At 45.8% G+C, this 25,701-nt stretch overlaps 1 protein-coding gene across 3 annotated transcripts in view; it reads right to left on the bottom strand.

Annotated features, from left to right (window-relative positions):
• LOC132382047 (kazrin-like) overlaps positions 1-25,701 on the bottom strand; it is a 726,142-nt gene that overhangs the window by 389,784 nt on the left and 310,657 nt on the right. For 2 of the 3 annotated variants that reach the window (XM_059951869.1, XM_059951868.1), the window contains exon 3: positions 13,946-14,126. In XM_059951869.1, the coding sequence (XP_059807852.1) occupies positions 13,946-14,126 (181 nt within the window). Of the gene's footprint in view, positions 1-13,945; positions 14,127-14,445; positions 14,652-25,701 lie in introns of those variants that run through there. The other variant, XM_059951871.1, reaches the window with a different exon arrangement.

Below are 25,701 nucleotides of genomic sequence, written 5' to 3'. Positions count from 1 at the left end.
GCCTGACCAGAGCCCTAGTTCAAGTGGCTCATTGCCATGTCTGTCTTCTTCTTTTGCCCTTTACTCTGCTGGTGTTAGGGCAGCAATGAAGGTCCCCCATCTCTGGCGGTGTTCACGGCTTCCTCCATCATGTCAGCAGCTGCCCCTCGGTTTACCGTCAGTCATGCAAGTCCAGGTGGAGACTCAGGAACACCTTGGCACTCAGATGTAGAAGGATTCTTCATTGCTTCTTCAGTAACAATTTTGTTTGACCAATCAGGATAGTTAGCCCTGAGCTGAACCCCCAAACCTGGAGGACTGGTACACTACCTTTAGTCTGGCCTCTGCCCTTTGACCTGTTTACCAAGGGAGAACCTCCCAAGAGCCAAAGTATAAAAGCCCTGACTCCAGCCAACGTCGCTCTCCGGGTCATTGAGGCACACAAGCCTCCAAACCCTACAAGGGTTGTGGCCCTCTGCGAGGATCGCCATGTCCTGACGGCAATTATTACCGGCCTTGGCATTGACATCCAGGTGCTGGAATATTAAATTAAGAAAGGACAGATCATCCAAAAGTCCTTTACAGCCAATGAGGTGCATTTAATATGCACACAGCAGCTAATTTACACATCACAAGCTCCCACTTGCACAGCTAAATAAACAATCAGGTCATTGCCCAGAGGTTGCACATGATCTGTTTAGGTACATTAAGGTGTTGACAAGCAGGCTGACAAATAACATGCCCAAGGGCTCCCCACTGGAACATCCTGGACCACGTTCTGCCATACAGAACCTACACTGAGTTGTAGGCAAGTTAGGATGAGTAGGTGCTGAGGCTAGGAGTTGAGCTGGGGTTAGAAGAAAGGCATGAGAAACAGACTGGTAGAACATTCAGTGTGAGGAGCAACTGTCCAGGACTGGTGAAACAAGGGGGTTGGGAATGGCAGGATGTCGTGTGGTGGCAGTGTTATATTGGGGGGGGGGGGGGGGAGGGGGCATATCTTACTGTCTTTGAATTAACTACAAGAACATTAAGAAATAGGAGCTGGAGTAGGCCATCCGGCCCATCGAGCCTGCTCCGCCATTCAATAAGATCAAGGCTCTTCTGGTCACAGACTCATCTCCACCTACCTGCCTTTTCCCCATAATCCTCAATTCCCCTACTATGCAAAAATCTATCCAACCTTGACTTAAATATGTTTACTGAGGTGGCCTCCATTGCTTCATTGGGCAGAGAATTCCAGATTCACCACTCTCTGGGAGAAGCAGTTCCTCCTCATCTCCGTCCTAAATCTACTCCCCCGAATCTTGAGGCTACGTCCCCTCAGCTATGGTGAGGAAGGCTCCACAGATTTGGGATCTGCTCCTGGATATCCCTTACAAGCAACACTGGTGTACGCCTCAGAGAGGTCTGCGTTAACCGAAGGGTTCCTGGGGAAATATCCTCAAAGTATCACTCATTTACGCACTGCGCAGCACTGCCAGTATCTGAACTCCTTTGCAAGGTCAGATGTATAGGGGAAAATGGAAAGAATGCAGTCACAAATTTTTCTTAACATTTTATTTTTCACTGGAACTGAAATGCATTTGCATAAAAACGTGGCACTGCATGGGGCAATGCCTAGTTGTCTGAAGACACTGGCTGTGGGCTAACCATTGCAGGGCATCTTTCATATATCAGGTGATGCAGCACTGTGACATTGGAGATCTAGCCTGAGTAGTGTTTCCTCACATTGGTGACAATCTCCACCCTTGTTCCTGTCAATAAGGGGATTGTTGTTTTCTGTCCTTCCCCCCTCTCTGTCATCTTTTATCCCCATCTAGCTTGAAAGTCATACCCTTTCTTCTTGATCTTTATAGAGTGTCAAAGTCCGAAGGTGGAAACAAACCCATGTCCAACCTCACCACTCCAATGAAAGCATCAAGCCAGATTAAAGTGTTGAGGCTTGAGAGCAGAAAGCAAACCGACGTTCGGCCCCTTTACTCTGTGCTGGCCAAGATCCCTCACTTGTCTGCATTTCACCCATCTCCCTCTCTCTCACTACTACCATCAGGTGGAGGTGCAGGAGTCTCGGGTCCCACCAGGCTAGATCTGGGAGCAATTGTTTCCCTGCAGCTATCGGGCTCCTGGACCGGCTTCACTTGCCTCAGCGCTAAACTGACTATACAGCCTGCAGACTCACTTCCGGGCACACTGCAGTTCATGTTTTTACGTATTATTTGTTTAATTAATTTATTATTTTTGCATGATTTGTCCTCTTGCACATTGAATGTTTGTTGGGTCTTTGTCGTGTGTGGTTTTTCATGGATTCTATTCTGTTGTTTTGTGGCTGCCTGCAAGAAGATGAATCTCAAGGTTATATACGGTATACATACTTTGATAATAAATATACTTTAAAATTTGATCTCCTATCACATGGATTCTCAAGTAGTAGCCACAGACATCTAATATGTTTGCACTTGTTCAGCTCCCAATCAATATTGAACTTCTCACTTTTAAATTCAGGCATATTAATCGCCGACTTGTCCGCGGTTTAGCCACATATTCATTATAACTGTAATCTTACACCACACCAATACATTCACACATTGTTAATGCTTTTAACTCTGCAACTGCAGTTTGAATGCTTTGTACTTACAGACATAGCATTCTCTGGCAGTTGTGGGAAGGATGACCTTTCACCTTTGACCTTTCGATATTGTGTTCATGTAATTTTAGTCCCTCAACTTCAAAGTTTCTTTTTCCATCAGATGACATTTTCCTCACAAGTTCAGTTAAACCCTCCGATTACAATCGAAAAATCAAAAATGAAAAAATCTGCTCTTCCATCCAACCCTGAGTTTATGGCCCTTTTTACTGAGTCACTGATTAATCAACATAGTCTTTTTCTCTTTACCTTCTAAATTTTTTCAAAACTAGATGTTTGATCTCCACTTAATCTCCTCTGATCCAGATAATACTGACCTAGATTATTTAACTCTCAAACTACAGGTGTGCGTCCCCCCCTTTACAAAGGTAAAGCGTACCTATGAAATCTTTCTTAAGCCAAAATGGCGTAAACCAAAGAACCATTAACTTATGTGGGAAAAATTTTCGTAAAAGAAAACAATCCTCTTTGTAATGCAAAAACAGGTTACTAATGTAGGTGCAAACATGTAGGAAATCTGCAGATGCTGGAAATTCAAACAACAACATACACAAAATGCTGGTAGAACACAGCAGGCCAGGCAGCATCTATAGGGAGAAGCGCTGTCGACGTTTCGGGCCAAGACCCTTAGCCCTGACAAAGGTCTCGGCCCGAAACGTCGACAGCGGTTCTCCCTATAGATGCTGCCTGGCCTGCTGTGTTCTACAAGCATTTTGTGTGTGTTGTTACTAATGTAGGTCTTTTGTAAAAGCGAAGTGGTGTAAAGTGAACATTTGTAAAGTGGGGGACACCTGTAAAGGGCAAATTTCAGAACGGTAAACTTGGAAGGTGGAGTTCAGGTCCAAGATCATTCTCTCAACGCTGGTATTAAAACCATGAATATCTACTCTTTGCCTATGTTCTCCTGTCCAGGAAGGACTTTCTCTCATTACCTCAGCTCCACCAACCTCAGGCAACTTCTTGGAAGACACTCAAAAGGTCTGCTCTTACTGTGTAAGTTCATGCAGGAAGTTCTGGAGTTACGAGAAAAAAATTGGAGTCATACAGCCTCTTAGCCCACTGAGTCTCTGCCCAACATCAGGCACCCATTTACATTAATTCCACTTTATTTACTCCACATTCTCAGCGGTTCCTTCAAGATTCAACCGCTCACTCACAATTTAGGGACACTTTACAGTTGCCAATTAATCACCAAACCCTCATATCTTTGGGATAAGGGAGGAAAGCAAAGCGGCTAGGGGAAACCCATGTGATTATGGAGACCATGCAAACTCCACACAGAGAGCTTGGGAGGTCAGGACTGAACCCCAGCTCACTGCACTCGCTGTGCCAGGGTACACCATAAAATCCAATGGACGCAACACAAGCTTTTCTCCTTGCTGCTTTGCTCCATCAACTTCTGAGCCCTTGGTCAACAATTGGGTCTGTGGTATGTGATAGAATATCAACAGCCAGATGCCAATAGCCTACAGTGTACCCTCTATGAATGACTTCATTAATAATAGCTGGTTGAAGAGTGTGCCTTTGGGCTTTGTGTGTCTGCTTCTCCCCAAACCAGAGTCTCCATGGTTTTCCTCAGTGCATCTGACTCACTGAAATGTTGGCAGTGTATCAATGTGCAAATTCTGATGAGGAGGTGTGACTCTGGTTCTTGTCTGAAAATGACTCAGCTGTACAACACAGGCCCTTCAGCCCTCCGTAACAGTCCCATCCTAATTTCTCTTAGACTGGAGCTAAAACTTATGGGAACACAAGTGGAAACAGAAGCACTGTGCACCATGGTAACATTGCATCAGGGAGACCATTATGTGTAACAATCCTGCACTTTCCAGCAGTTATTATAAATTAGGCAGACAGAGAATAATTCATTAATTACTTTTTCAATTTCTAATCCTGAAAGAAATTTCCACCGGTTTCAATGAGGTCAGTTCTGCGCAGCATCAATCAAGAATTAAACTTATTGCAGAGACAGTTCACCATTATTTGCCAACTAAAAGCAAAGAAGGAAGCACAGGTTATAGCAACCTACAATTCAACACTACAATTCACAGCAGAACATTTAGCGCTGACAGGACGGAGTTATGCAGGGCTTAAATCCACAAGCTCACTATGTGTAGCGATTATTTTCAGACGACTGTCTCTCAAGGATAACTATAGCAAATTGCTTACCTGTAATGACCCCAACGTGCAGGAAAAGACTTTCAGAATGCCGTACAATTAGGACCTCCAAGAAGACCACAACTTTGTTGTAGGGCTTGGAAGCTTCAATGTCTCAATGACCTGGAGAGCTTATGCTGACTGGAGTCAGGGCTTTATGCTTTGGCTCTTGGTAGGATCACCCATCCCAAACAGGTCAAGGGGTAGATTCCAGACGAAGAGCAGCCCACCAGTCCTCCAGGTTCAGCCCAGGGCTAACAACCGTGACTAGTAAAACAAAGATGTTTTGGAAACAGCAATGAATAATCCTTCTATGTCTGAGTGTGACGGTATTTCTGAGTCTCTTCCTGGGATTTGCATGACTGACAGTAGTGAAAGCAGAGAAGAAGCTAATGGCACGATGAGGGAACCCGTGAACGCCACCAAAGATGAAGGAGCTTCATTGCTGCCCTAAACGCCAGCGGCGTAACAGCCAAAACAGAGGAAGAGTACTATCAGGAGGAAAAGGTTTTTGGGTTTTGCACAGCCAGCAAAACTGAAAGAAAAATGGAGTGAGAATAAAACAACAGAGCAGGATATTGCAGAAATGGGAGGCAACTGCTTGCTACCAGCAGATGTAGAAATTAAGACTCAGGGAGTCATCCCACACCACGCAACGGTGGGAAACAGACAAACTGGCGTAGCTTCAAAGCCCAGAAAACCAGCGACAGGTCATAATAGCCTTCAGAATGAGAAGCAATAGCCTGCATTTAGTGTTCTCTGCACACTTGTGGAGAGTTTCTGGGAGTAGGAACCAGCAATGAGACAGGCTTATGAGTGCTCCAGATCAGCGGGAGGTAGCCATGTGGTTGCAGGAACAGAAATATTGATCTTTCTGACCTGTTCATCTCATCACTGCCCTTCAACTGGCGAGAGGGTAATTACTACTCCACAATAAACTCAGCAATGAGCAGTGTGCTGTGTGGAGCCGATTCACAGCAGAAAACAAATCATGCTTTCAACTTCAAGCCACTGCCCAATTGGAATTAATCTCAAATGTCTGATTGTAATTGGGACTGCTCAGTATATTAGGGTAGTGAAGTCGATTCAATAATAACAACGTTCAAAAGGGAATTTGATATATTCTTGAAAGGCAGAAAAAAACATGCGGGTGGCATGACTGAAGGCTGGTACAAATGCCAGTACTACCCATCCCGTAGAACACAGTCCACTTCGACGGACCATAAATTCACATGACAGACGAGATTTCCACGTTATCAGCAAGTTACAAATTGTTTTCATGGTTGGGATAGTGTTCTGTGGTCATAAACACCCTGGAGATTGGGCTTCGCTCCATGTAATGAAGAAACCAAGAAAAGCACACCTTTCGTACCAGCCCTTCTGAACGTGGTGGGCTCAGTGCTCCAAGAGCGAAGGCATAAATCTCCAAGCAGAGGATGGATGCTGCACAGGCTGCCAGCTAATCCGAGGAACCGTTTCCCCGGAGCCACCTGCATGCCTGGCAATTGCTCTCTTAGAAAGAAAGAGATTTTTGTCCTTGAAACATGAAACTCTTTAATTAAAAGGCATTTTAAAACGGAACTGAAAATTAAGTCTTCCTTTGCATTGTTGACATTGGAAAGCAGTAACGATGAAACCACTCCAACAGAATTTTAAGCAGAGCTGTTTGAACGAACAAAGCGACCATTTGCTCCAACTTCCCTGCAACAGCCTCCCTGTTGAAGGAGGAAATACAAAGCCAATACCATCTCCTTGTAATAGGAGCCAGAGGTCATCAGCATGGTACAGCAATGTGAAACGTTCAATACGACTTCCCTGGGACTGACAGGAAGAAACATGTTGCTGGGTGGAGCCTTCTCATTGTATGATATACCGTTCAAAAGGGGGAACAGTGCAAGCAGCCATTTGGGAATCCATTTCACCAGTTCGAACATGGCTGCTCTTTAATCACAGTCAGCCTGTTGTAAGTGTGCTTCAGATGATAACACATCATTACCAAGGAAGTGAATGGCTGTGTTGGAGTTGAAGATACATGGCTCTGGATGGATCAGATTCAATAGCATGAAATTACCTTCTGCAAGCACAATGCTTAAAGTGAAACAGTAACTCGGTCATTTTGTTAGTACTAAAAGAAGCTTGTTAAGTAAACTTGCCCATCAGCACATGGAACAAGAACACCCCCATGGTTATTAGGACTCTCCAGTCCACTTCCCTAACCAGTAGACTTATATTATCACCAGCAGAGTGCCCCCTGTTGGTTGGAGGGTGGGGATTGGGGAGAACAAATTCGTTGAATAATTTGAACTTTTTCAGGTTAACACAGATGTGAAGTGGAGCTTCTTGAATTCTCCTCTAAGGATCGTTACCTTGTCGCGGTGGAGAGTCTTCTGAGTTCCTGAGATCCCGAGTGTGATGCCCTCTGGAGCTTAGCTCCTGATGGGGGTCACCCATGGCAGTAAGACCAAGAGGGCAGATCCAAGAAAAGAGTGATCCAACCCAGACCTCAACAACTGGGCTGGCAGGAGACGATGACACATCATAACAGCAGTGAAAGTGGAAGGCGGCTGCAGCAGTGATGGATCCCCAGTCCTCTTGCATTCCACGCCACAGTCCTGTCAAGGACTGTATGGTGGTTGCCTGCATCTGCATCCCCATGTTAAACCACGTCACACACAGGCATTCTCTTAAGGGAATAACCCCTTAGGAGGGCATCATACTTAACCTGAGTGATCGCTCTGAGCATGGAGCATGAAATTAATATGCTTGGAATGAGTTAGAGAGAACAGAACTGAAAGCCCTTGCTCCTGAAGCGCACAAAGTCACTCATTGGCACCTCTTGATTAACACTACCATCCAGATCCGAGGACAGGGAATACACTGGTGATGGGTAATAGTCCTTAAACTTCCTATGGTATTAGTACCCAAATTTAATAGATGCTGAAAGCTGCGGGTGAGTTGCAAACTTGGATGGGTCAATGTTTTCTGCACTATTGGGAATTCACTGACCAGCATCTCAGTTTAACACAATCTGCTGTAGGAACTCAGTGGGTCAAGCAGTATATGTAAAAGGAATTGCTGACATTTTGGGTCAAAAGCTGACAACTTCACACACCCCACAGATGCTGCTTAACCACTGAGTTCCTCTGGCACGTTGTCTGCTCCTCCAGCATTTGCACTGCCTTTTGTCTCCAGTTTATCTCTGATCCTGAGGAGTTGGCCGATAATCAGTCATCCAACACTTGGCATCAGATCCTCAGGCAAGAAGCTGTCTCATTTCTTAATTAAGAATCTGTGCACAAGTTGGGAGAAGAAAGGTCAATCTCTTTGGAAGGGAATCACTACCTTCCTACAATGCCTCTCAACAACAGAGACGACAGTACAGGGGTGGCAAACGGACACCAAAGCCCTGAGGTTAGTTGGACAGGTGATGTGTTACGATCATCACCTGGGATTCATTTTAAGGTGCAGAATGACACATCATCAGCAACCGTTGTACAAATTAATTTTAGAGCAAAGATGAACCTGGCAAAGATTTCACAGCCAAAATAAGAACAAGGCAGATCACTGCTGACTGCACTTCAAAGGGTGATAGTCATTTCAGCACAGGCCACTTACTGTTCTTCCAGCCAAGCAAAGGCAAGAAACAAAGCTCTGATTGATCATGTCAAGCAACAAATAGTTCTCTCTAGAACGTCGCCAACTCATGCAGCCTCTGCAGAAACTATTGGAAATGCCAAATACTTGTTGATACTGAGAAAGCTCCCTGCAGTCTAGAGCCCCTTGTTAGTAAACCCTCTGCCTGGAACTGCCTTTCTTATGTTGCTGGTACAATGTCATCTCCTGCAAACCCAGCATTCCAGGAGTGGTATCGTGTGAAGGGCATGGTGGCTTATAAGCTCTGCTCGATTTCTCCTCCCTCCTTAAAATGTTCCAATCAAGCACTGAAACATTTCCCAAAAAAGAGCAATTAACAGGTAAAGTCAAGCAGTACGATAATATTCCCAAGTTGTCAGAGTTCATTACTACCCTGCAGTGCTAGCATTGTGTGCTGCTGGTTCCAATTGGGATTGTGTGGAGGAGAACATGCTTATCTCTTCATGAAAGCTCAGTGATTGGCAGCACTCATGCTAGTGCAGAATCAGACTATAGGAGCAGAATTCGGCCGTTCAGCATGCTCCGCTATTCCATCATGGCTGACTTATTATCCCTCTCAACCCCATTCTCCTGTCTTCTCCCCATAACCTTCAACATCCACGCTAATCAAGAATCTCTCAACCTCCGCTTTAAATGTACTCAATGTTTTTGGCCTCCACAGCTGTCCTTGGCAATGAATCCCACGGATTCACCACCTCAGGTTAAAGAAATTCCTCCTTATCTTTTGTTCTGAAGAGACATCTTTTTATTCTGAGGCTGTGCCCTCGGGCTCCCACACCAGAGGAAACACCCTCTCCACATCCACATGATCTAGACTTTTCAATGGAAGGTATTACGTGAGCTCCACCAACCGTAGACACCCAAATGTCTCATTCACACAAAAAACCAAGATTTGGAGGCAACAAAAATAAAGAGGGAGATTTTCTTTTAAACAAGATTGTAGTTCAATAATTTTAAATAAGGAATAACAGCAATTGAAAATAGAACTACAGAAGCTGCAAATTAGAACAGATGCTGTAAACACTCAGCTGATTAGAGAAGGAGAAATAGAGTTAAACATTCCCAGTTAAAGACCCTTTATCACACACTCTGAAGAAGCATTGAACTGAAATTGTTAACTCTGTGGCTCTTTCTACAAATACCGCCTGACCTGCTGAGTGCTGATAGTATTTCTGTTTTAAACTTTATAAGTAGCATGCAGGATAATTTCTAACCTCCGATAAGGGATACAAATTTTAAGCCTCGGGGAACGAGAAGAGCAACTTGAAAGTGCCCAAACAATAGTATGTGTGAGGAATTGAACCATGTCTCGTGTTGCAACTTGCATTGCTGTATAGTATTCCAAGTGCCAAAGTGTTCTCAGCCTTGTATCTCCTCTGTTGTATCTCACTACAAACCTACTTAACATGTTCTGAACCCAGAAGATGCCAAGTTGATAGTCCACCTGCCAGACTCTGCACCAGCCCGCCATCTGGCTCAATCCTTGTGTTTTTTTTAAATAAGAGGAAGCTGCATCAGGAACAAACACCACCTCATCCCTGCCTAGCTGCCCTCACTTACAGCCTCCTTGGTCTCCATTCTATTTGATCTTCCACTTCCACTTTTGGTCAGTTGCTCCACACCCTGGGAATCACCCTCCTTTGTTCTCCAATGCTCTGGATTCCCAAAACCGACCTCAAAACTATCACAATTTCTGACTCTCTCCCATGATGGAGGACATGCTTTATTACCTCTTCATCGGCTTGGATAGAATGTCCTAAATCAATAATAACCTATTTTGGTGACCCGTCAGTACAGCCACCCTCCTCCCAAAAAACCTGGCACCCAGCCTCAAAAATCCTACAATCCGCTTGGCTCACTTCCACCAGCTAAAGTGAACAACACACACAAAATGCTGGTGGAACGCAGCAGGCCAGGCAGCATCTATAGGGAGAAGCGCTGTTGACTTTTCAGGCCGAGACCCTTCGTCAGGACTAACTGAAAGGAAAAATAGTAAGAGATTTGAAAGAAGGAGGGGGAGGGGTACATGTGAAACCTAAGGGGAAAGCTAAAGTGAACAAATGTGATTATCCCTGCAGCACAATAGAAATTCAATTGAGTAGCCTGATAAGTATGTGCACCCTGAGATTAACTTTACTCAAAGTCTCACTGTTGAATACGACCATGTGCCCACTGCCCCCAATAAAGTCCATGGCTTTGCTTTGCATCTTCAGTGGGTGTGATAGAACGTTCAGAGGAGTGCACTACAGCCAAGTTGTGCACACAAAATTTTGGGACCCATTGGTATCCAACACCCTATACAGCTGACTGCACTCCACCCAGTGGCTCAACCATTCTCTGAGATACTACATCAGGTCTCACTATGGCAACTGACAATCTGCCAGTTTCCCTTTGCTCAACTGTCATGGGAACTTTAACTCATTTAACCGAAGTTAAATGCCAGTTTAACTCAAATGTAATAGCAAGGCTAGGGTTTCTAGGCAAACGTGGGTCAGCCTGTTCCTGCTACAAACATTTATTGCATCCACTCACAGACCTCTTACATGCACACATTCCCTTGTTTGAATATTCAAAAGCCAATCCCAAAGAACAGATTTTTTGACATGAGCTGTCAACTATTTGTTCCCCACAGGTCAACATCTGCTATGTTAAATATTTGCACCAAGACTTTTGTTTCCAGATTTCTAATCTCTGTAGTTACTGATGAAACCTTCTGATACATTAACTCTGTTCCTCTCTCCACAAATGCTGCCTGACCTGTTGAGAATTTTCAGCACCTTCTAGCATTTCATTGCATGGAGATATATGCTCAGCAAGGAAACAGCCTCAAAGTGACTGTACAGAAGTGTTCTTAGTACAGCATTGAAAGGGTTACTAACGGTATATAACCATCATTGACTCAACAAGGATAAAAGTAATTCTCAGGATAAATGCATTGAAATGCTAAACAAAAAACAGAAGAGATGGAAATATCCAGCATCTGCAGAAAAATAAACTGAATTGACCTTACAGCTCCAAGACCCTTCCTCAGCTTTTTCTGATTTTATTTTAGATTTTCAGCCGAGTTGGCTTTTGGTTTACATTTACCTTCAGAAATTCAACGCATTCATTATTGTTCTCCTGCTGGGGTCCTTGTAATGAAGCGAAAAGGGGTTTACTTTCTCTTACTGAAACATAGCCTATTTATTTACCAGCAGTTTGAACGGGCTTGGTGCCGCTCCTGGTGTGATTACAAGATAAATCTCTTGCGGTGCAGAACCGATTTCAAAAAAACGTCCCTTTCCCCGATGCTTCACCCGAGAAGACTCCAGCGGGTAAATCTCGCAATCATGCCCGCTGAAAGAGAGCACTCCCCATGCAGAGTCCAGAAATAAGATCACCACCTACTCTGGCGATCCAAGTCAGTGGCGGCTGGAGGGCAAGTACCGCCTCTGCCCTGGTCGTCCACCACAGCAGCGAGGTTGCAGCCATCCAGATCAGAGTTGCAACTAAGAGCAGGTTCCTCTGCTCCAGTCCCAAGGCATCCCCCCCCCCCCCCATCCAGATAACTGTGGAGCTCACTACAGCCCCTGGAATGCTGCTGGGTATAGAGACTGGTGGGGGGTCCGCCGTTTCACGGTGTATTCCGAGGGCACGCGTGTCGCGGTGTTCGAGGAGGAGGTGCACAAGCTAATCCAGATCAGAGACTTTGAGTCTCCTATTGTGAAGAGCACGACCCCATAGTCGGAGGCTGACTATGTTGTCGTGAAGATGCATTTCCAGCATCGCTGCCAATGACAAGTGGGACTCCAGGGCGCTTAAAATACAGCGGATTTCCTGCCATCCCCGTATTTCACCCTCTCTCACCCAAATGGGTCTCACCCCTGCTTCGGGGATGATCCCCCCCCCCCACCCCGACACGACCACAGCGGGGCAGTTGAGAGCTCCGAGCAGACACAGTGCGAATGAACCGTTTACCCTGGCCGGACACGCGAGTTGGCGCTGGGGTTTGAATGGAAGGCGAGTCCAGACCACGAGCTGTGAGCTGGAGGGGAATTCATCTCAAACCTCTCAGTCCCAGAAACAACTAGGGCGGAAAAGAATGGGGAGCAATGGACCGAGCCTCCGACACCCCCTCACCCTCACAAAACATCGTTCTGTGCGAATTCCAAACTGTTGTACGGCTCTTTGTGGGATTATGTCAACGTTACTTGTTGACAGACGCAAGTTAAGAAAGACCACGAACTGCGAGCTGAAGCTGGCGTCTCGTCCTCCTATCTGGGAAGAAGGGTGGGCGGCGGGAAGAAATCCCAGCTCCCTCATGACCTTCTGTAAACTAGAATCTAATTTGTGGTTTCCTTTTCTGAGCACTTTCCCACAAAAGGGAAGAGAGGGGAGGGGCTGAGTCTCTGGTAGCGGCAACCCAGTGCATACCACGGGTTACTAACGTTCCCGCTCGCTCTAACTAGCATCTCTTCCCCCAGCCCGGTACACACAAACACACAACCGCAGGAGAAAGTTAACTTCCAGCGACAAAGGAAAACCCACAACAATCCCAGCTCCAGCCCGGCACCATTCCAACCTGCTCGGCACTAGGATTTCCTTTCGAATTCCTGGGAGCATCCAGGAATATTTTTTATAATACATCCAAGAAAGAGCATATCCTCTCCAAGAGGGGTGGAGGGGAAGAAACAGCAAATATAAACCAGTCGATTCTTTAATGCATATTTAATAAGGCAATTAACCCTTTCGAGATCACGCAGCTCGAGTACGTTAACCCACACGCTGCTCCAGCTAGACCAGAAATGGGCGAGTGGCCGCGGTCCCAGATTGTGCTGGGAGGTCAGAGCTTAAGGAGTTAATACTGGGGATGGTGGACAAACGGGGTGAATACATGCAAAATGCCTCCCTCCGCCACCACACACACACACACACACTGCAGTTGAACAATCACGCGGTCATTCAGCTTTCCAGAACACATTTTTCAGGGGACGCTGGACCGGGGTCGCGGCGTTCACAGGGCTCCGCTCCTCCCCGGTTACACATATCCGCTACAAATCTCGTTTATTCCCTTAACTCCCTTTTCTCATCCCCACATGCCCCGGCCCCTGTCTTCCTTGTTCTCACGTTCCTGCTCCTCTCTCTCTACCCCTGCTTCCCAGCACCTCTCCCCGCATCCCTACTCTCCTCCTCACTTCTCAGCTTTCCAAACCCTCCTGCCTCTTTCGCCCCGACCTTGTTCCTATGTTCCTCTGTCCATAATCCTGCCTCCTCGCCCCAAAGTCCCGCCAGTTCCTCTCAGCCCCCCCAATCCCCGAACCCATTTAACCCTAAACCCAATATGATGTCCTCCCCAGTTTACTCTGCGCCTATTTCCTTCCCCCTCTCTCCCTCACCATTGACTTCCCTGCTGCTCCCCCTCCCGCGATCTGACCCCTGATTCTTCCCACTCCTCAGACCCTGCTTCCTCTTTGCGGATGTCTCGCCTCCTTCCCCCCCCCCCCTCAAAACCGCTGCCCCGCTCCTTACCTTCTCCGTACTTGGTATCCATGCCGGCGCAGTCCGCCCCGGGGCTGAGCTCGGCCAGTCTCCGGTTGGTGGCCGTCAGCTCGGCTCTCAGACTGGTCACCTCGCGGCTGGCCGACTGGACGGCCACATCGATCTTCGCCGCCAGCTGCTTATTGTCTTCCATGGTGGTGAGGATCTTGGCCTGTGGAGAAAGACATGGTGGTCAGCAGCGTCGCCGGCGAGAGGGGAGCAGCGAGTGAAGCGCGTCCCCGGCACTAGCGCTCGGCAGCAGCCATTCCCTCTACACGCATCTGGCCCAGGACACGCCTGCTCCTTTAAATGGACACGACCAACCCCGGTCAGGGACTCCTCACGCTCGCAAAACAATACAAGTCTCTCTCACCCCTCTTCATAAGCCGCAAATCTGCGCAGAACAGACAAAACCTTACTTAATTGTGAGCTGGAGTGATTTCCGCGGCCACTTTCTATCTCCCATTCATCTTAATTCCAAAGTAACTCACCCTTCCCCCTGCCCTCTCGGCTGGTGTAGTATTCCGAGTCCTGCTGTAATCCCTGGTAACAATGCTCCACAGATGCTCGCCTGCCTCATTTGCTTCGCAAATTCACTGAGGCATGTAGCAGGCTGGCGAGATCGGGCTCTCCGCACACTTCACATCCACCTGCTTCTGTTTGTTAAACGCACGCACACATCCACGGCCACTGCCCCCTCCTCCTCGCGTTGCACGTTACTAATAGACCAGCGCACCTCATTACCTGCTGCATTATAGATGGGAACTAACTGGTGGGATAGGGATTGGGGGGTGGGGAGAGACACTTCGCTCTCCCTGATTGATCGCCTCTGGCCTCAATATATCGCCTGCTCTTTTTTTCCCCTTACATCTGATCCTCCGCATTATAATTTGTTATATGCCAGGCGCTATATTACGCATGGATTTTGTGCTGGATGCCAGTGTCGAGATCGATGCGTTCTCTTATTTCTTGGAGTGCTCTCAACAGTATATGCAGAATTGTCCTAACGCTGAGAGATATGTTCCCCCCCCCCACCACCCCACCCCACCCCACCCCACCCCAGTTTCTTGGCTTGTGTTTGCAAATTAGCGGGAGAGGTTCGGAGAGGAGCTGGTCATAAAGGTTACAGCTGGCAGAGATGAGTGAGTACAGGTTATAGCAGAGAAAGCAAAGGATGCGAATAAACAGATCCTTCTTGGGGTGGCTGGGGGTCATCAGACTCCTACACAAATTCAGCACTCACATTTTTAGGTAATAAAGCCAACATTCCAATTGTCTTCCTAATATTATTTTGCAGCTGGTTTTGGGTGATGTGTGCTCAAGAAAACCCTAGGTCCCTTTGCTCAACACTATCCAGTCCCTCACCATTAAAAAAAACAGTTTGACCTTCCATGTTGTGCATAAAGTGGACAACTTCACATATTTTCCACTTATGTCAAATCCACCACGTTCTTGCACACTCACCCAGCTTGGCCCTATCTCCTGGAAACCTCTTCACATTTTTCTCCCAACTCACAACCCCATCAGTCAGCTGGAAATATGAGCTTTGGTTTCCAATGTCATTGGAATAGACTGTGAACAGCCAGGTTTCAAGCATTGTGGAAAGCAGCATTTCCAAAAGTACTTTAGTTCAGAATTGGGATATTATTGATTAGTGTATCCCAAGTGCAGCCGTGGTTAACAGAGCCATCCTGCTCTTACACAAGGACTGTTGTGGGATCTTTCCCATTTTTCTGAGAGCCCCTTTCTTGGGTCCCTTGTGCTCACATTGGAGAGGCTCCAATAGAGGTTCATGAGAATGATCCAGGGAATGAAAGGGTTAATGTGGCATGTTTGGTGGTTCTGGGCCTCTGCTCACTGGAGGTTAGAAGAATGAGGGGGAGATCTCATTGAAATTCACTGTATTTTGAAAGGCCTAGATAGTGTGGATGTGGAGAGGACATTTCCCATAGGGTGGGAGCCTAGGGCCAGAGGAAACAGCCTCATAATAGAAGGACGTCCTTTTGCAATGGAGAGGAGGAGAGTTTTCTTTAGCCTGAGGCTGATACAGCGCAGGACCGACCCTTCCAGCCCAACAAGCCATACCACCCAGCAACCCGCCTATTTAACCCTTGTTGAATTGCTGCACAAATTACAATGACCAATTCACCTACTAACCGGTACGTCTCTGGACTGTGGGAGGAAACTGGAGCAGGCGGAGGAAACACATGCAGTCACAGGGAGGACGTACAGGCTCCTTACAGACGGCACCAGAATTGAACTCTGAACTCCGACTCCCTGAGCTGTAGTACTGTCATGCACACTGCTACGCTACCATGACACCCTAAACCTATGGAATTCCACAGGTGGCTGTGGAGGCCGACATTAGGTGTATGTAAAGTGGAGGTTAATAGGTTCTTGAGTAGTAAGAGTGTTAAAGGTTGCAGGGAGAAGGCAGGAGAATCGGGTTGAGAGGAATAATAAATCAGTCATGATCAAATGGTGGAGAAGACTTGATGCTGATCCTCTCTCATCTGATGAGAGGACAGATCTCTGAGACTCTAACCTGGTCCCAGCATATCGATACATATATCGATGCATAAAGAAGGCAAGTCAGCGGCCATATTTCATGAGGAGTTTGAAGAGATGTGGTTTGTCAACTAAAACACTCAAAAACTCCTAAAGCTGTACCGTGGACATCATTCTGACAGCGTCTGGTATGGGAGGGGTGGTGACTGCACAGGATCGAAAGAAGCTACGGAAAGTTGTAAAATTATTCGGCTCCATCTTGGGTACTAGCCTCCATAGTACCCAAGACATCTTCGAGGAGCAGGGCCTCAGGAAGGTAACGTCCATTATTAAGGACCCCCATTATCCAGGGCATGCCCTCTTCTCACTGTTACCATCAGGAAGGAGGTACAGAAGCCTGAAGGCACACACTCAGTGATTCAGGAACAGCTTCTTCCCCCTCTGCCATCCGATTCCTAAGTGGACATTGAACCCTAGCTCGCATTCTTAAAATATATATTATTTCTGTTTTTGCACTATTTAAAATCTATTCAATATACATATACTGTAAATGATTTACTTATTTTTTTCTTTCTATACTTTCATGTATTGCTTTGAACTGCTGCTGCTAGGTTAACAAATTTCACAACACATGCTAGTGATGATAAACCTGATTCTGAGAGAAAGGATCTTGAATGAGGGTTGCTGAGGGAAAGAAAGGAGATGGTGAGATATTTCTTCTGTGATCTATTTGAAGAATCAAATTGACTTCCACACCTTGGTGCTACTTGCTGGCTGATTCAGTGAGGACCCTACAAGGGTAAGGGTTTGTTGAGGTTCCCCTCCAGGTGAATGTCCACTGAAAACTGAAAATGCCCATGGTGATTTTCCAATCAAATTACCAAGAAATCTGGTCATTCCTGGGGTGGGCAATGAATTCTTTTTAGTGAGTTCTCACTTAGACGTGGCTGTTAAAATTTTCTTTTTGCCTCTGGCTCCAATCCCACCCCTGCATTGGCCCTTACTCTGGCCTGCAATGTAGAATTATTAGCAGTACTGTGATAACGAGACACTTTAAAGGGAGGTGAAGTGGATATTGTTGGGGCCAATAGTAACGTCATGGCTGCTCTACTTCTTTCCCACGTATAGCTCTCTGCGGCACCAGCCCCACATTATTTAAGCTGCTAGGGAAAATGATTCCACACAGAACACCCTGTTCCATCCGCTCAGATGCATGTGTGCCGCACGTGCACACATACGTGCATACACACACACTCATATACACACTGCATACATACTCACACATCCATTCACAGCACTCTGCTGCTCACTAACTCACTACGTCCACACACTACACACACTCAGTACTGCAGCCGGTCAGCAGACACACATACTCATACACAGATGGAATGGGAATCAGAATCAGGTTTAATAACAGCAGCATGTGTCGAGAAATTTGTTGTCTTTACAGCAGCAGTATAATGCAACACTTAACAAAGGGGAAAAATGTGAATTACAGTAAGTACATAATAGTTAAATGAGTAGTGTAATAACTAGTGTAGTCATACAAGGTGGCAGTTTCCAACCATTTATGCAAGGAAATTAGGATTAGGAAATTAAAAAATCACCATATCAAAATAATGCAAAATTTAAACAAAACTGAGCACAGTTCGTCTGTCCTCACACTCAATTCTTATCACGCACACAACCAGTGCTATGTCCCCACACTTGTACAAGCCCACCCACCTGCACCTCAACCTCTCACTCACAGTCCTAAAGAATAGTCATGTCCCTACCCACTCCCTCAGACCATGAACTTGTCACTGCAACAATTCACCTCTTCCACACACAAGAAGAAGGCTCCTATTGAAAAGGACTGGTAACGAGAGAGTGGAGGATGAGGCTTAGAGGGGATATGAAGGGAACATTTCTCACATGGAGAGTGGCTGATATCTGGAACACACTGTCAGAGAAACTGGTGGAGGCAGATGCAACCACATTTAAGATGCAATTAGAGAGGCAGTCGAATAGCTAAGGCAGAATCCAATGTTGATTGGTCAATAGACAATAGGTGCAGGAGTAGGCCATTCAGGCCTTCTAGCCAGCACCGCCATTCACTGTGATCATGGCTGATCATACACAATCAGTACCCCGTTCCTGCCCTCTCCCCATATGCCTTGACCCCGCTATCTATAAGAGCTCTATCTAACTCTCTCTTGAATGCATCCAGAGACTTGGCCTCCTCTGCCTTCTGGGAAAGAGCATTCCATATATCCACCACTCTCTGGGTGAAAAAGTTTTTCCGCATCTCTGTTCTAAATGGCCTACCCCTTATTCTTAAACTGTGGCCTCTAGTTTTGGACTCACCCATCAGCCGGAACATGCTTCCTGTCTCCAGTGTGACCAATCCCTTAATAATCTTATATGTTTCAATCAGATCCCTTCTCATCCTTCTAAGTTCCAGTGTATACAAGCCCAGTCGCTCCAATCTTTCAACATATGACAGTCCCACCATTCCGGGAATTAACCTTGTGAACCTACGCTGCACTCCCTCAATAGCAAGAATGTCCTTCCTCAAATTTGGAGACCAAAACTGCACACAATACTCCAGGTGGGGTCTCACCAGGGCCCTGTACAGCTGCAGAAGGACCTCTTTACACCTATACTCAATTCCTCTTGTTATAAAGGCCAGCATGCCATTAGCTTTCTTATAAAGTCTAAATATAGCTTTATATTTATAGAGCTTTATATAGCTAAATATAGCAATAGCTTTCTTATATAGTCTAGACAGGTACCACAGTCGGCATGGACGAGGTGGGCCACAGAGTCTGTTTCTGTGGTGAATAGTTAACAAGCCTGTAATGGAAACAAGACTATGGATCAAAAGGACCAGTAAAGGACTCATTCACTCTACTTGCTAGTGGGAGAGGGGAAAAGGAGGAAAACCTCACCCAACAACTCCCCCATCCCCTTCACCACTTTATTTGCCTGGAACTCAGGAGAAGAAAGAATCAGATGCTATGGATATGGCTCATAAAATCAGAATTAGATTTATTATCTCTGATTTATATGATGTGACATTTGCTGCTTTTTACAGTGCAAAGACAAAATCACCATAAATTGCAATATAAATAAAAGGCAAAATAAAGAAGGATGGGGTGGTCTTCATGGACTGTTCAGAAATATGATAGCAGAGGAGAAGAAGCTATTTCTGGATAACTGAGTGTGGATCCCCAGACTCCTGCACCTCCTCCCTGAAGGCAGTAGCAAGAATACGGCACATCCTAGATAGTGAGGTTCCTCAGTGATGCCATCTACTTCAGCCAATATCTCTTCAAGATGTCCTCGACGGTGTGCCCGAGATGGAGCAGACTGAGTCTGGGGCCTTCTCCAGCCTCTTGCAATCCTGTGCACACTAGGCTGTGATGCAACTGGTCAGAATGCTCTCCACGGACAAGATGCAAGGGTCTTTGGTGATATACTAAATCTTCTCAAACTCCTAATGAAGTAAACCTGCTGGACTGCCTTCTTCGTGACTACATTAACCCGTTAGCCCCAGCGTAGTTCCTCCAAGACACTGATGCCCAGGAACTTGACCTACTCCCCCCTGTATGAAGCTTCTCTCGACAATCAGTCCCCACCTCATGCAGAGGGACAAATAGAGAGACTGGCTGTCTCCACAGGTAGAGCCACCTTTTTGGCCTTTCCCATTGAGGGGCCAAAAACCGTGCAAGAACCTGACAGGAGTGAGTGCAAAGGGGACATGGAGCTGACGCTGAAATAATGTAAATCTGGCAAGGACGTGGAATGATATGTATTGCACTGTGAATACCACATACAGAATAAGTGTACTATACATTTGCAAATTATACATATATATACAGCGTATTTTTGAAAAGCAAATTCATGCTTCCTTTTTAGAGATGAGCTGGTGACACAATATGCTACCAGGTAACCAGTTCAAAAGTCACTTGATGTGTGGTCAGCTTAGACCTCACATTGATATAGAGTCTTGGTACCCAATAAATAATTTAGAATCGTAGAGGCATAGAGATACAGGTCCTTTGGATGCGAACCTGCCAGCATCAACGTTAATCTCACTGCCCTCCACCCAGGCCGTGCTCTCTAACCACCGCTGCCATCAAGTAGAAGGTACAAGAGCTTCAGGACTCGCACCACCAGGTTCAAGAACAGTTACTACCCCTCGACCATCAGGCTCTTGAATAAAAGGGGATAACTACACTCACTTGCCTATCATCGAGATGTTCCCACAATCAATAATCTCACTTTAAGGACTCGTTATCTCATGCTCTCGTTGTTAGAACTTTAGAACAATACAACACAGTACCAGCCCTTTGGCCCACAATGTTGTGCCGACTCTTAAACCCTGCCTCCTATATAACCCGCCACCTTAAATTCCTCCATGTACCTGTATAGTAGTCTCTTAAATTTCACTAGTGTATCTGCCTCCACCACTGACTCAGGCAGTGCATTCCACACACCAACCACTCTCTGAGTAAAAAGCCTTCCTCTAACATCCCCCTTGAACTTCCCTCCCCTTACCTTAAAGCCACGTCCTCTTGTACTGAGCAGTGGTGCCCTGGAGAAGAGGCGCTGGCTGTCCACTCTGTCTATTCTTCTTAATATCTTGTACACCTCTATCATGTCTGCTCTCATCCTTCTTCTCTCCAAAGAGTAAAGCCCTAGCTCCCTTGATCTCTGATCATAATCCATACTCTCTAAATCAGGCAGCATCCTGGTAAATCCTTTCCAATGCTTATTGATCGCTATTTATTTATATTTGCATTTAAACAGTTTGTTGTCCTCAGTACTCCAGTGGATCTTTCTCTGATCCTGTTTACAGTTACTATTCTATACATTTGCTGAGTATGCCCACAGGAAAAAGAACCTCAGGTGTTGTGTGTGGTGACATGTGTGTACTTTGCAAACAGCGTTTACTTTGAACTTTGATTCTCTCATTTTTTTATTCTCCCCGCATTTTCATCAGCTCCCTCCAGATCTACCACTCACTGGCAATGTGCCGTGGCAACTTAAACCAACCAACCTGCATACCACCATTCCTTTGGGACGTGGAAAAGACCCGGACGAAAATCGCAGTGCCATAGGGATATCATGTAAATTCCATACGCGCACACACACACACACACACACACACACACACACACACACACACACACACACACACACACACACACACACACACACACACACACACACACACACACACACACATACACACACACTGATCCTAGATCTGTTGTGTGGTGAGGCAGCATCTCCACTGTATCACTCAGAACTATTGCCAGTCCTGGAGATACGTGTGGGCGTGAGAATTCTGCGCCAAACTTTGCAGTGCTGTCTGCAATCTATTGGTCTCTCGATTTATTTTAAAGTGTTATGTGAAACTGCCATCACTTCCTGTGCAGTATTGTCACCTTATACTGAGGTGTTCATCGCCATCTGTGTAAAGTGCAAGGGGAGGGACTGAGGGCCTGGAGCATCTGCAGCTGGCCAAGGAAATTTTGGGTGAGATGGAAAGTTGGAATATTTCTTTGTTTGTCCCATCTATAATTCATGTGCCCAGGAGCTCTCTAGAGCTGCTGAAAAGCCAACTCTGATTATGGCTGTGTGGATTGTAAATCACTGCATTGAACAAATCAAAGTCAAAGAGGGAATAAAATTGTATAGTCACTAGGAAATATTTGCTCAATAGTAATGTGGGTTTTTAGAAACTAATTACTTTGTAATTAACAACCAGGGTGATGGGGGGGAAGGGTGAAATGTCAAGGTCCAAATTGTAACGCACCAGTGTGGTTCATAAAATCATGAAAGAACACGAGACAATGAGCAAAGGAATGAAATAACTGATTTATTGCCTTTTACAACCTGAGATAGTTCCGAAATATCGCACAATTAAATGCATTTGAAGTGAGTCACTGATTTTTTATCAGCAAATACAGGAGCTAAATTGAACACAGGAAGATCTAAAGAGAATTATAATAAGATGAACAAAAATTTATTCTCTCTTGGCAATGACAAACAAGATTTATACGTGGAAATATCAGAGGCAAGAGAACACACACACACACACACACACACACACACACGTGTCAGGGCAGTGAGGATATTTACACATTTGAGCGTTAGAACCGTGTGAACATTTGCACAAGCCCATATCAGGGCAGTGAGAATATTAACATGCCGTGGTGCCAAATTGTGAATACACTTCAGTGTGAGCACATGATGGGTATCCGCACACTGCATTCACTGCATAGTGAAAGCCCAGGCAGACCCCAGGGTGAGAGCATTATGGATAATGTCAATTCAGTGAAGATATTTACACCAGGCAATGTTGGGATTTTGTGAAAAGTTGCACTCTGTGCAACCAGGGGAAGTGTGAACATTTATATTATATTATATTATATATTATATTTATATTTATATTTATTATATTTATTTATATTTTATATTTTACTGTGCTAGAGCTGGGTTAGTTAGTTAGTTAGTTCCTGTCTGTAATACTGCTGGCTTTTAGGTCAGCAATAAAGATCCTCATAGAGGGATCAGAAGTGGAGAGAGTGAGCAGCTTCAAGTTCCTCGGTGTCAAGATCTCTGAGGATCTAACCTGGTCCCAACATATCGATATAGTTATAAAGAAGGCAAGACAGTGGCTATACTTTATTAGGTGTCTGGAGAGATTTGGCATGTCAACAAATACACTCAAAAACTTCTATAATTGTACCATGAAGAGTATTCTGACAGGCTGCATCACTGTCTGATATGGAGGGGCTACTGCACAGGACCGAAGGTTGTAAATCTAGTCAGCTTCATCTTGAGCACTAGCCTATAAAGTACCCAGGACATCTTTAGGGAGTGGTGTCTCAGAAAGGCAGCATCCATTATTAAGGACCTCCAGCACCCAGGGCATGCCCTTTTCTCACTGTTACCATCAGGTAGGAGGTACAGAAGCCTGAAGGCACACGCTCAGCGATTCAGGATCAGCTTCTTCCCCTCTGCCATCCAATTCCTAAATGGACATTGAACCCTTGGACACTACCTCACTTTTTTAATATACAGTTTTTCTGTTTTTGCACAATTTTTGCATCTATTCAATGTACTAATTGACTTACTTGTTTATTTATTATTATGTTTCATTTTATTTATTATTATTTTTCTCTCACTGCTAGAGAGAACTGCTGCTGCTAAGTTAACAAATTTCACGTCACATGCCGGTGATAATAAACCTGATTCTGATTCAACTCTGTCCTTGGCCATCTTCTCTATTGAGCTCCGGTTGTGGCTCAGCATCCTCATTTCTGCCTTTACAGTACAGCACCAAGTTATCTTTGGTCTCCCTCATTTCCTCTGCCCTTCAGGGGTCCAATGAAGTGCCGTCTTGAAGATGGAGTTGGCCCCTCTTTCTTGGCCTTGGAGCTGTCGGGGTCGCTAGCCCTGAACTGAACCCTTGAACTTGGAGCACCACTCCTAGTCTGGCATCTGCCCTTTGACCTAACTGGCAAGAGTCCAAGTGCAAGGCCCTGACTCCAGCCAACACAGCTCTCCGGGTCACTGAGGCACGAAACCTCCAAACTCCAAGACGAGGCTGTGGCCCTCTTGGAGGGCATGGCTAGGAGAGTGGGTCTATTTGCACATGATAGTGCGAGGATGGTGTAAATTTTGACACACTGCTTTTTCAGGGTGATGAACACATTTGCAAACTTAAGTCTCAGGTCAGCACAAAATTTTAAAAAAGCTGTGGTATCGAGACAATGAATATTTGTACACTATATCCGGATGGAGAGAACATTTCCAGATTGCTCATGTACAATGAGAATGTTTGCACACATCAGTCAATACTTGCACGCTGCCGTGTCGGGGCGACGAAGAACATGGTGTCAGAGCAAGGAGAAAGCTTGCTGCCTGCACAGTGTGAATGTCCGCACTCTGACACGGTAGTTAATGGTTAGCACATCGCTTTACAACATCAGCTTTCACTGGCAGGGGTTCAATTGCCTCTGCTGCCTGTAAGGAGTTTGTATGTTCTCCCCATGTTTGAGAGGGTCTCCTCTGGGTTCTCCTGTTTCTTCCCACATTCCATAAACATACAACTTCCATCCAAGGGGTCAGTGTGAACATGGTGGAGGATCACAAATACCTGGGGATACGAATCAACAATAAATTGGACTGGTCAAAGAACACTGAGGCCGTCTACAAGAAGGGTCAGAGCCATCTCTACTTCCTGAGGAGACTGAGGTCCTTTAACATCTGCCGCATGACGCTGAGGATGCTCTACGAGGCTGTGGTGGCCAGTGCTATCATGTTTGCTGTTGTGTGCTGGGGCAGCAGGCTGAGGGTTGCAGACACCAACAGAATCAACAAACTCATTCGTAAGGCCAGTGATGTTGTGGGGGTGGAACTGGACTCTCTGACAGTGGTGTCTGAAATGAGGACGCTGTCCAAATTGCATGCCATCTTGGACAATGTCTCTCATCCACTCCATAATGTACTGGTTAGGCACAGGAGTACATTTTGCCAGAGACTCATTCCACCGAGATGTAACACTGAGCGTCATAGGAAGTCATTCCTACCTGTGGCCATCAAACTTTACAACTCCTCCCTCGGAGTGTCAGGCACCCCGAGCCAATAGGCTGGTCCTGGTCTTATTTCCACTTGGAATAATTCACTTATCATTATTTAATTATTTATGGTTTTATATTGCTATTTTCTACACTATTCTTGGTTGGTGCGACTGTAACGAAACCCCATTTCCTTCGGGATCAATAAAGTATGTCTGTCTGTCTGTCTGTTAGGGTGAGAGAGTTGTGGGCAGGCTATATTAGCACCAGGAGTGTGTAGAGGTACTCAGCACAATCCTCGCTGATTTGCTTTGATGCAAATGATGCATTTCACTGAGGGAGAGTACCATAATGCTTTATGGTACCAGCAACCCAGGTTCAATTCCCGCTGCTGTCTGTAAGGAGTTTGTAGGTTCTCCCCGTGACCATGGGGGTTTCCTCCCACAGCCCAAAAACGTTCTGGCTGGGAGGTTAACTAGTCACATGGGAGTAATTGAGCAGCACAGGCTTGTTGGGCCAAAACAGCCAGTTACCAGGCTGTATCTCTAAAAATGCACAGTGATTTCAGGGCAGGGAGAGCACTTTCAAACAGCACTGATAGTGAATATGTGCAACCACCATTGTCCGGTCAGTGAGGAAATTTGCAAACTATGATGTCAGGAC

The sequence above is a fragment of the Hypanus sabinus genome, chromosome 27 (assembly GCF_030144855.1).
Source record: "Hypanus sabinus isolate sHypSab1 chromosome 27, sHypSab1.hap1, whole genome shotgun sequence".
NCBI lineage: Eukaryota > Metazoa > Chordata > Chondrichthyes > Myliobatiformes > Dasyatidae > Hypanus > Hypanus sabinus.
Note: the sequence above shows the minus strand (reverse complement) of the source record. Positions and strands in the feature narration are given on the sequence as shown.